General features: G+C 33.3%; 1 protein-coding gene across 1 annotated transcript in view; it reads left to right on the forward strand.

Moving 5' to 3' along the window:
* The first annotated feature begins 1,066 nt into the window (after positions 1-1,066).
* Positions 1,067-12,078, forward strand: part of LOC115241380 (glypican-6) — a 164,356-nt gene continuing 153,344 nt past the window's right edge. The window contains exon 1 of the mRNA XM_029817114.1: positions 1,067-1,538. Within this exon, the coding sequence (XP_029672974.1) occupies positions 1,391-1,538 (148 nt within the window). The 5' untranslated portion in view covers positions 1,067-1,390. The remainder of the gene's footprint in view (positions 1,539-12,078) is intronic.

Genomic DNA, 12,078 nt, shown 5'->3' on the forward strand with positions numbered 1-12,078 from the left:
TATAAATAAAAAAAGTATTATGTATGTGTGCGTGTGCATGTGTATTTTTGTATGTGCATGTATTGTATTTTACTATAATGAAACATAATTATGTATTGTATTAACTATATATGTAGTGAAATAAAAAAAGAAAATAACTTGTATTGTATATCTCATTTATGCTATATAAAATAAAAATAAATAAATTTATTTATTTACGTGTAGAGAGATAAGAATAAAATAGAAGAATAAATGTTGAACAAATACAAAAATATAATAATGACAATGAAAGAATAATGAATGAATAACAAATACAAAAATATAATAATGATAATGAAAGAATAATGAATGAAAAGGAGAGAGAGAGAGAGAAGCGCGAGTAAACGCGTAAGCGAATATGCTAGAAGAATAAAGCTAAGCGATATGCAGTACGTAGTAAGCGAGCGATTAGAAAGAGAGATACAGAGAGAACAGAGTAAGCGTATGATCGAGAGAAAGAAGATATTAGAAATTGCGATAATGTTAGTGCGTACATGTGCGTATATTATATTCTCTCACACATGAATTAAAGTTTGGTAATTTATCAATTAATTATTGTATATAAAGCGGTAAAAATATATTATGATATTGTCTTATTTCAATATATGGAACACAATGCAAAAGATTGCGTTTTCTATTATGCATGTTTTAACTAATTATGTTGGTAATGGCGGAACTAAAAATTTCGGTATTATCGACCCTTTTAGTTACGTTTAGATGAGGGCGCTAACCCATCGGAGTTCGCCCGTCAGTTTAGGATCTCCTTTGCTGTGTTCCGATTCCCCACCCGAGTGCACCCGATATTATAGTAAATGTCACGTATACTATAATATCGGGTGCACCCGGGTGGGAAATCGGAACACAGCCTAAGGTGGCAGTAATAGGGACATCTATCCTATGGTATTCTTGTGTTACTCGTTTGAGACGAGAGGGGGCGCATGAGTTGTGTTGGCGACACTGATTTCAAACCTGTTACCGTCCGGCGCGCCGCCGCGTGGCGTCCCGGCTATCTGCTCCCGGCGGCCGGCGGCGCACATTTCATTGCCCGCTTCAGTCAGCGCCAGTTGCCAGTGCGTATCGTACCACGACGGAGAAGGTGGTGTTACTCCCAGTTTGATTGGACAAGGCTTCCGCGATCGTTGTCGTTAATACGTCAATTCGTGAGCGTAATACCGGGTCGTCGCGCCGATACAGTCATCAGTACGAATGTACAAACGTGAACATAGCCGTGTTTGTCTTGTGGCTGTTAACGAAAGTACTTTGTGAATTGTGTCGAGATCTGGTCGTACGTGTGTTTTGTCTTTCTTTGCGGTATTTCGTTTCTCTTCCCTTTGCCCCCATTCGTTCCTGTACGAGGGAGCCAATTACAAAAATGAGTGCCATGATACTGTGGATTGTTACGGCGATTATCGCCGTCACAACGACGGTAAATGCCGCCGGTCTCAAGTGCGACAACGTCAGGCCGATTTTTGAGGCGCAAGGGTTCCCGCTCAGCGACATTCCGAAGGAAGCAATTTCATGTGAGTTAGACTCTACGCTTATCATACTCGGTACAGGACAATAGATGGTATTCATATCCTTCTCTTTGCGCAAAATAACATTTGGATCTCTTAAGATTATTCGTTTAGCTATCTTATACACATATTTATGTAGATATATATATATTCACACTTCAGAGAGAAAAAGAGATAAAATGCAGTAGAAATAAAAAAAGCAGAACTCTTTTATCCAATGTGTAAAGATCGCTATTCCTATTACAATTGTTGCCTGGGAATTAATGGCCATATTTAGCGCCAAATGCAAGTTATAAACGAGAAACAAAAATATATTTAGTTGGCTGTTGCGTGCCGTTTCCTGTGATTGTTTGATGATACGAACAGTACAATTTTGTTTACGACAGTTGAAATACAGTAATATAATAGACAAATATAGTATATAATAGCGTTTTAAATAATTTGATTATCTTTTTTTGATGGTTGAATTCTGTTTTTAAATTTAAATTTTAGAAAAGTATATAAATTACTCGAGAGATTAACATTTCCTAACATATATATATACTATTAAAATCTTCGTAATACCGTGTCGTTTCCTGTTTTTTTTTTCACATATTGCAGATTTAATTTGAATTCATACATCCAATATTATAGAACATTTTGTCATGACGTATCGGGTCGTATTAATACGAATCAACTTTAAAATTTGAATTCATTGAGATTCATACTGAAAAGATTATATTTCTGCGATAGTAAGAAAATTTTTCTCTTAAAATGCTTTTTATGAAAAGTCGAGTCAACGCGGAAAAGTTATTTGTGTATATAGCGGTAATGAATATCGAGAAAGTGTTAATCCTCGCACAAAGTAAACGATATAACAGCTGCACACACAGTGGACTTGGGTTAGTTTTGACCCGTAGCAAAAAATTTTTTTTTAGATGTATATTGCAGAATAAAATTTTACAATAGATTGTAATTATATATATATGTATATGTATATGTATATGTATATGTATATATCATCCTAAAAAAAATTTCATTTTAAGAAAAATACTTTTTATGTCAATTAAAAAAAAATTTAAATAAAAATTATTGGTATTTCTGTACAACCAACGCATATATGAAATATTTGTTTTCATTACTGGATCAGTTTTATAAAACATTCCTAAGACATGGGTCACATCAGTGACTCGGAATTTGCCGACCGAGTATTAATCTCTCAGAATCGAGAACTACTCGTAATGCAATATACGACCTTGTCCTTGCGATTCGTAATCGCTTGTGCAAAAATAACTATGGTGGTAGGTACCAGTAAGCATGTATCGCGTGAAAGGAAAAGAATCGGCAACTACTTTTAAAACGTCCCAGAATCCGGTTTGTGTGACAATAACTGAACAGAATTTCTGGTGAAACACTCGGTGACTGACGAGATCGATCGATTCTCCTCAATTTGTCCTGAAAATTCGATTTTAATTACGAAGTCGGGTGCGTATTGATTGCAACATCAAAGTTGAATTTATTCATTGAAGTATGTGAGAGCTTTCCGAACAGTCGGACGTATCAAATCGTTCTGGGGTATTTCAGTACGACTGTGAAATCTTCTCGAATGTTTGCAGGATCACTAGGCAAATGCCAAATCGCTTATTATATTATGAAACGAGAAAAGAAATTAAACAAATGACGAATAGAAACCTAAAATCGAACAGATTTCTTCAAAATTATCGTAATATTGAATTATGTGAAATGAAGAAAAAAATAAAACATCAAACTTGAATATTGTCAAACATCGTTAGAAAATAATTTAAGACTAAATAGTTTAACCTTTTTAAAAAATTATGAGATCATTTAAAAAATTATATCGCTTAATTGCAAATTTATTATGATAATTTCGGAGAAATCTGCTCGATTTTAGACTTTCGTGTAATCTCGTTTCATCGATATTCGGAAATCGTGACCAATTCCCGACACGATTTAAAATGCACCGCTTTTAAAGAGATAAAGGAAAAGAGAGAAAGAAAGAAGGAGAGAGATAGAGATAGAGATAGAGAGAGAGAGAAAGAGGAGAAGAACAAACTTACTTACATTACTTTAAAGGGAAGAAAATGTATTGTAGCGGTCGAAGCTGGGTCGGACATAAAAACTGCGGCAAAATCAAGCAGAACTCCAATGGAGGGCGACTGCGGGAGATTCCCAGGATAGTGCACCATTAACACGAAGTTCTTTCTTCTTTCCTCTTCACTCTCGTGTACATTTTCGAGGTTACTTTCGATAACCATCTCAAAGATTACCGTTCTCAATTTACATCTTACCGCGTAATTAGACTGAACTTTTCTAGATTATCTGTAATTTCTACGATCATAAGTCGCGATCTCTTTTTCGATATGATGTGTTTACTATTGAAGCATTAAAACCAAACGTTCACATTTTTCTCTATGCAAAAAGTTATAACGAAGCAAGAATGAATTGAAAGCTAAAAGATAATAGAGTGTCATAATCATAAATTTAAATCCGCGTGGAATCACAATTTATTTCGCGAAACTTTGGCGAGCTGATTCGCGAGGACTGCGACGCGACGTGACCGCTGGTAAATTTATAGCCGATGAATTTACGTGCTTTGTTCGTTTAGGGATGGAGAAGTCCTCCAATGGAGTCGAAATGGGCAGGAGAAATGAATAAAATTCCAGAGGACATTCTTGTGCTAAAAATTAACGACACTGCGGCCGTGATTGCGTTTCCTTGTGCTCATATAATTTCTTTTTAATATATCTCGGAATCTCTCACGACAATAGCACGTAAATTGCTTATTAGTTCGCGATTATTAAAATTCTGTCAAAGGAAAGTCCACTTGAAATTTATCTTTAACGATAAACAACTTTATTATAACAAAATTAAAACAACTCGATTAATAAAGAAATAATAAGTTACACTTTGCGCGATTAAAATGTTGATATAAAAATATTTCCATAAAGCAATAAAATTAAAAAGAATGTAATTACCGACCATCGTTTCGCAGGGCAGGATTTTGATTGGGATTTACGTATTAGATGAAGAACCTTCTTATGTCAAGAGATGCATATCGGAAATGCTACATATTAAACAAACAAGAAAAACGGCATCAATTTACAAGATGACACGAGTCTGTTTGACAACTCTTATTTTCCGATTATCAATAAATATTCTTAATTCGATTCCCTTGTTTTCTTCATGTTTTTGTTTTTAAGTTTCACTTTTTCTTTGTTTTTAATTTCATTTGTTTAATTTGACTTGTATTTATATCTCTTGTGTTTCCCATTCAATCCTGGTCTATTTTTTTATGTTGTTTTGCTTATTCACTATCGAGACATCCTACAGATTAGTTGTCATATCATTTATTCGTTTATCTTTCTCATGTATTATTTCGATGTTTTAAATTCAAGTTACTTTTATTAATTGAACTATTATTTTATTCAGCACTGTTAACACTTCTACTCTTTTGTATTTCCTTTTACACTTATGTTTTTATTTTACACTTATGTTTTTTTTCCGACATAGACATCATTTTTGTTATACATTTTACAGGCATATCGATTTATTAATTTTCATCACTCCTGTAGTACCTGAGACTTTTGTGCTCGCACTGGACTCTCAGCCCTCCGTTTTTATTTTTTTATTTTGTTACTTTTATGACTTTTACCAACGGACAATTTGAACGACTGATATGTATTTGCGTTGACGACTTCATTTGTTTTGTAATAATCAAGTTTTGTATATCGTTTGGAAGGAGAATCTAAATTTTGCATGGTGAGTTTGATTATTGTGAAGATCTTAATTATGTTATCATTTTTGTTCTATCTGACATTATATGTATATTATTGTAAGCGCATTGGGATACAATTTATAATTTTGTTGCGTTGCGTTTTCTATTTATATATATCATCGTATTGCTCCGCCTCATGTTGTTTTGCTATTTACTTGCATTTTTTTTAAATTTCCATCTTATTATCATTGAGAAGGGACCAAGGCGGGCCGAAACGTTTGAATTAATTTATAATACATCTTTAATATCTATCTAAAGAAATATAACACTGTTTACACTTTAAGTACCGCGTCCGGGCTCCAATTGGCTTTTCTCTATTCATTATTAAATATTTCCATGTATGCAAAAATACGTATCAAAGAATTCACTTTTAAAGCTCAATCGATGAATCTTGTTGGACCGCGTTGATACTAAATTATCAAACCTTTTCCGCAACATATATTTAACATCAGTGTGAATCGTAAAATCGTTTTCCGGTGTGTTTAACGCGTTGATCGACTGCGGCGGGCAATAAAAGCAAGAATGTTAACACCATTCATCCCTCTCGCGACTTCGTTAGCACGTTTGTGTACCGCGACGACGTTTTAATTTATGGATCCTTCGGAACTCGCGGATAGGTGTTAATGGCACGGCCAATGGCAAGCCGCTCAGCTTTTATGTATATTCGTCCACCGCGGACGGTGCACGGTGGAAAATCTTCGTATTTGCGAAAGCGCGCATACACTTATGTATTTTGCCGTCGCGCCGTTCGCGAAATCCGCGACTCACTATCTGCGCCGCAATCAAACACGCTTGTCAGCACGAGAGAACACAGCATATCTGCTCGCGCGAGCGGTAGATAAGCGGCGTTTTACGCCTCGCCTTTTAAGCATCGTTGCATAGCGCAAAATTAGTCCGATGTAAGAAGACAAAAATATTTTATATGTGGTCGCGCGCGTAAATATAGTCCCATCATGTTCTGAGAATATTAAGTTGATAATTATTATACAGGGTGTTCAAAAAAAGGGTAAAATATTTTAAGAGGATTTAATATGCCCCAAAACAAGTTAAAAAATCTTAATAAACGTGGGTCCGCAAATGAGCTGTTTTTGAGATGTTTGTTTTGTTTTTGATATTTATATTTTTTTTATATTTTTATTTTCTTTTTTAATTTTTATCGTTTTTATTTTTTGTTTTAAATTTTTATTTTAATTATAATTTGTGCAAAAAAAGAACACAGCTGGTGTTTAACCTTATCTTATTAGAGGCGATGCTCAAAATGACCTCCTTCCATGTCTATGCAGAACCTGCAACTCCGCAAAAAAGAATTTCATACTCTTTTAAACACACCTGGGTTAATTCTGATAGTGATGCAGGCTTCCTGTACATGATGTTGTAATTGTTCCAAGTTTACGCGAGTATAGGTAAATTAAGTTAAATTATAGGTAAGTTAAGTTATGAAATATTACTTATATCTCAAAAACTCATTTGCTCATTTGCGAACCCATGTTTATTAAGACTTTTAAACTTATTTTAGGGCATACTAAATCCTCTTAAAATATTTTACCATTTTTTAAACATCCTGTATCATTATCGAATCGTGTTTAAAAGAAAAAATTTAAAAAAATTTTTTTTTCTATTATCAGTCATGATATATACTATTACTATGAACATGATACATCACAATACAAAATGTGTGTCTCATATGTGTGAATATTAACATCATTTATGATACGATTAAATATGACCAGAGCCCGCTTAATCTATGTTATTAATATACTTGTAAGTGTATACGGCGAATTTATCATACACCGCATCCGCGCGCCGCGCCTTCTCAAATTCGCTACCGTGAGGACTCGTCCGCGCGATTCCGAATGATTTATCTTCGTTATCATCGGTGACTGCGTTACACAGATACGGGCGCATTTATCGGCGAGATGAAAGCGAGAGCTGTGTGTGGGTCCCGTCGAATTCGCGAGGCCAAAAAGAAAAAAGAAACAACAGCACGGACGAGACAGAGATAATCTGGCTGAAAGAAAAAAACGCCGAGGCGCCCGTTTTATCGCGACAACTGCACCACACGTGCGAGTGTACACGTTCTTATATCACGCTGCTAATTTCAGAATCGTAATCTTGCTGTTTCCAACAAACAACGAAATAATTAATAATAATCGTAATTTGTATTTTCATGTAATAAAAAAATAAATAATAATCATAATTCGCATTATGTGGCAATAGTATAATAAGTAGGTTTTACAATAAATCTTAAATTTCAACCGAATTTAAATAATTAACTATATTCAAAAATATCTAGACGATTGAATTAAGTGTCTGTGAAGTTGGCACGACGTTTTACGAATTTCAAGAAAAAACTAAGAGTTCTAATAGCAGACATTTTATATATACTTAATGATAATTTTGCATATTTAAAGCGTTTGTATCATAAAAATTTCAGTTACGATTGTTTGTGCGCACATTTGCATGGTTTGGCATACTGAAATATAGCTACGCGACGCAGGATAATGTGCTTGTTTCCCTCTCCTTTTACTTCCTTTCCTCTCGTTTTGTGGTTTATTATTCGCAAACTATCCAGAGTGGTTGGTAATTAATACTCCAGTTAGCGGCAAGCTCGCTTGGCAATTAGTATTCTGTTAACGTTTTTTTTTATTTTTGTTTTTTGGGTTTTTTTTCGACGCGCTCACAGTTTATCTTTGTCGCGTTCGACATTGATTATTACTAGAAATTCTGCATAAAAAGAAGTCGAAAGAGCTTTAAATGTACTAAAGTAACGAACAACTTTTTTTTCGTTCCGATTGTTTATTATTTTTTAAACAATTTTTGATAATTACGTCCAGCACGACACATTTTCACGATTTTTTCAATTTCGATTTTTTAATATAAGGAATGCGGAATTCTTTTTAATTTTTATCAGGAACTATAGAACTATGAAAAGTGCTATTAGAACTCTTAGTTTTTTTTTTGAAATTTATAAAACGTCGTGCTAACTGCACAGACACTTGAATTAATAAATTTAAATTTAAACAATTGCATTAAATAAAATATAAAAAAAGTCGCTATATTTATGATACTTTTAAGAACGTAATATTTATAATAATTAAAAAATTAATATTATATTTTACAAAATATATGTGTATATAGCAGACATTTTATATATACTTAATGATAATTTTACATATTTAAAGCGTTTGTATCATAAAAATTTCAGTTACGATTGTTTGTGCGCACATTTGCATGGTTTGGCATACTGAAATATAGCTACGCGACGCAGGATAATGTGCTTGTTTCCCTCTCCTTTTACTTCCTTTCCTCTCGTTTTGTGGTTTATTATTCGCAAACTATCCAGAGTGGTTGGTAATTAATACTCCAGTTAGCGGCAAGCTCGCTTGGCAATTAGTATTCTGTTAACGTTTTTTTTTATTTTTGTTTTTTGGGTTTTTTTTCGACGCGCTCACAGTTTATCTTTGTCGCGTTCGACATTGATTATTACTAGAAATTCTGCATAAAAAGAAGTCGAAAGAGCTTTAAATGTACTAAAGTAACGAACAACTTTTTTTTCCACAGAATCGCATAATTTTCTCGAGTTTTTTTTCTCTTGATCATTCGATCAATGACGCAAAGGCATCTACATATATTTTGAAGAAAATGTTTCGGTTTATTCGAAATTGATTAAAAATAATACCAAGACTATGTGTCATAAATTCCAGATGATAATGTATAATTTATTAATTTTGCGTTATACAACACATGATACTCGTGTACTTAAATTATTTATTTATCATGTTATACCATTTTTTTATTTTGTAATCGAGCGTAATGAAATTTCCGACTTTTTTTAACAACACTTGAAAGAATTCTAAATAACAATTCCCTGACATGTTGATGCGATCGTATCTCATATAACTATTAAGACTAATCCGGTCCAATCAGTATATTTTTTATTTGGGTTTACTCTTTATTCTCAAAACTCCAGTCCAACAGTATTCGTATCCCCGTGTTAAATGCAAAGAGCCCCATTAACGCTATCGTAAAAATTATGTTTGACATGCAGTTAATACGTTGAATATCCGGTGGTCTACAGAAGTGAGCGTGTCGGAATGTCGAAAAGCCTTCATACAATGGTTTTATCCGAAAAAATTCTTTCTTAAGATTTCCCTTCCTTGAGGATGTAAAATTCAATTTTTTTTGTATAAACGTATGTTATTTAACAAGTTTAATTGGCATAATCGACGTGAATAATTGAGAAAGATTAACGAAGAATACATTGTGAGGGAATAAAGGCCTGATTGATTATATTTCGTAATGCCTTCTATATGATAATTAATCATCCAATGAAAAAAAAACACCCATAAAATCTAAAGCTGTAGTTTCCATTATTTTATGTATCTAATTGTTTGTACATTCAAGAATTATAAATTTTATTACTTTTTTCATGAATACATTTTTAATTATATACATATATACACATATTGCTCAAACGCTATACGTAAGCTCACTTATATTTGTAACAAACTGGACGTGGTAATTTAGTTTTGCTTGTTTTCTATTTTTCCTTACAGAATTCTTTTCCGACAATATCATATGCATTCGGTACTTATTGTCAGTGGCAAGTTTTCTAAAAGAATGATGCAGTCGTTCCTTTTGCATTCGATGCGCCGTTCAATTTATTCTGTTGTCTACAAACGTTACTTAAAAAGGCACACACATACATACACACATACACAAACATGCAGGAGCTCCTACGAGTCTTTGAAATATTCATTATTCATTCATTCATTTTCCGTGCATATCCGAACTTGTTACAATTCTGTCTTTCTCCTCGCTTTCGTTTTTCTCATCTTACTGGTTGAGAGAAAATTAACCAACAATGGAGAGCAGTTAGATGCGCGAGAATGCGGAAAAGAGAAAGAAGAGGGAGAGAGAGAGAAATGCCATTTACCCGCAAAATAGGTGTGAAAGTCAGGCTCGATTTTCTACCTTCTATCTTTTTCATATCGCTTTTTCGTTTGAGAAAGACGCTTTTCAAGATGGCAAATAAAATCATCTACGGCTATTGTGACGTTCTTCTTTCCGTCCCCCTTTATTCTTCGTGTCTTGATCAGGTACATCACCTTTTCAATCGGAGGATCTACGATATTTCTACCTTCGACCACCCCCGAGACCATCTGTTTTCTCCCACTTCTCTTTTTCCTTTGCAAGTTTTTTCGTGTTGTGCGGACGGTAGTATAATGAAACAGGTTTTTACTTGTTATACCTTTTTTTCTCTCTCTTCTTCTTCTTCTTCTTCTTCTTCTTCTTCTATCTATCTATCTATCTATCTATCTATCTATCTATCTATCTATCTATCTATCTATCTATCTATCTATCTATCTATCTATCTATCTATCTATCTATCTATCTATCTATCTATCTATCTATCTATCTATCTATCTATCTATCTATCTATCTATCTATCTATCTATCTATCTATCTATCTATCTATCTATCTATCTATCTATCTATCTATCTATCTATCTATCTATCTATCTATCTATCTATCTATCTATCTATCTATCTCTCTATCTATCTATCTATCTATCTATCTATCTATCTATCTATCTATCTATCTATCTATCTATCTGGAAGCGTTAAGGATGCTACGTTCGAATCTTTTCTCTCTTAATTATCCCCCGGATTTCATTGAGCTTCCTCGAGGATGCTCTTGGATTAAAATATTCATCAATTGACGATGTTGCTGTTTGAATTTCATGAAGTCGCATTGGTTGCGCAGTCATTCCCTTACCTGTCAACAAAAATTGCTGTCACATAGTTTATAAATTTTTTTAAGCGGACTTCTTGTGGACTTTACTTTTTTATTTCCTTTTCTAGAATAATCCTTGAATTTGCACTTCCTTTATTTTATTTAAAATATTTTATTTGAAATAAAGGAAGTGCAAAATACAAACAGTCTTCACGTTTCCTCTTGCGTGCGAATTGCATTGTTATCACGAGGATAATCCACACATACGTTACGATATCGTGAAGCACATTGTTGTAAATAATTATGGGAATGACATTGAAGAAATTATATATTGTACTATTCTGAAATCATATTTCACATTGTCAATTAATGTCAATTAGTTGATAGCTGCGATCGACAATGAATAATTATTTTTTTAATACGGAGCATATCAAAACTCATACATCCATGTTTCACCTATTAGATTCTCTTTTTTCAAATTAACAAATTACTTGTAAAACAAATTAATTACAAAGCAAGTTATTGAAAATAATTAATTTATTGACAAGAACCCCTTTTCTAATTATTATAATATATGTGATAACAGCGCGTACCGTGTATACGATAAATTCTCGCAAAGAAGTCATAATAAAAACCGGTTATATCTATTTCATAAAAAGACACGCTATCGGCTTCAAAAGAAAAACTTGATACACTAACACGGTTAACAGATCAGGGTTCTGGGAATTGATTTATGAATAGCGTTATCGATAACAGAATCGATAAATATTTTGTCTTGAGACTTAGAAAGTAGTGTGTATGTGTGTCGATTAATCGCTTGATCGTTAATTGATTTTAAACGGCTCTTTTTATTGAGGCATTGAATATACTTTTATTGACGAAATGGTTTCAATTATATAATCTAAAATAAACGTCACATCAGATAACAGTTTGCGCTAAGGAAGACGGACACATATTATATAGTTATATATATATATATATATCAGGTGATTGCATAAGTTCGTGCCCGATTTAAATATAAACTTCAATAGATT

Source organism: Formica exsecta, unplaced genomic scaffold, assembly GCF_003651465.1.
Source record: "Formica exsecta isolate Colony F162 unplaced genomic scaffold, ASM365146v1 scaffold480, whole genome shotgun sequence".
Lineage (NCBI taxonomy): Eukaryota > Metazoa > Arthropoda > Insecta > Hymenoptera > Formicidae > Formica > Formica exsecta.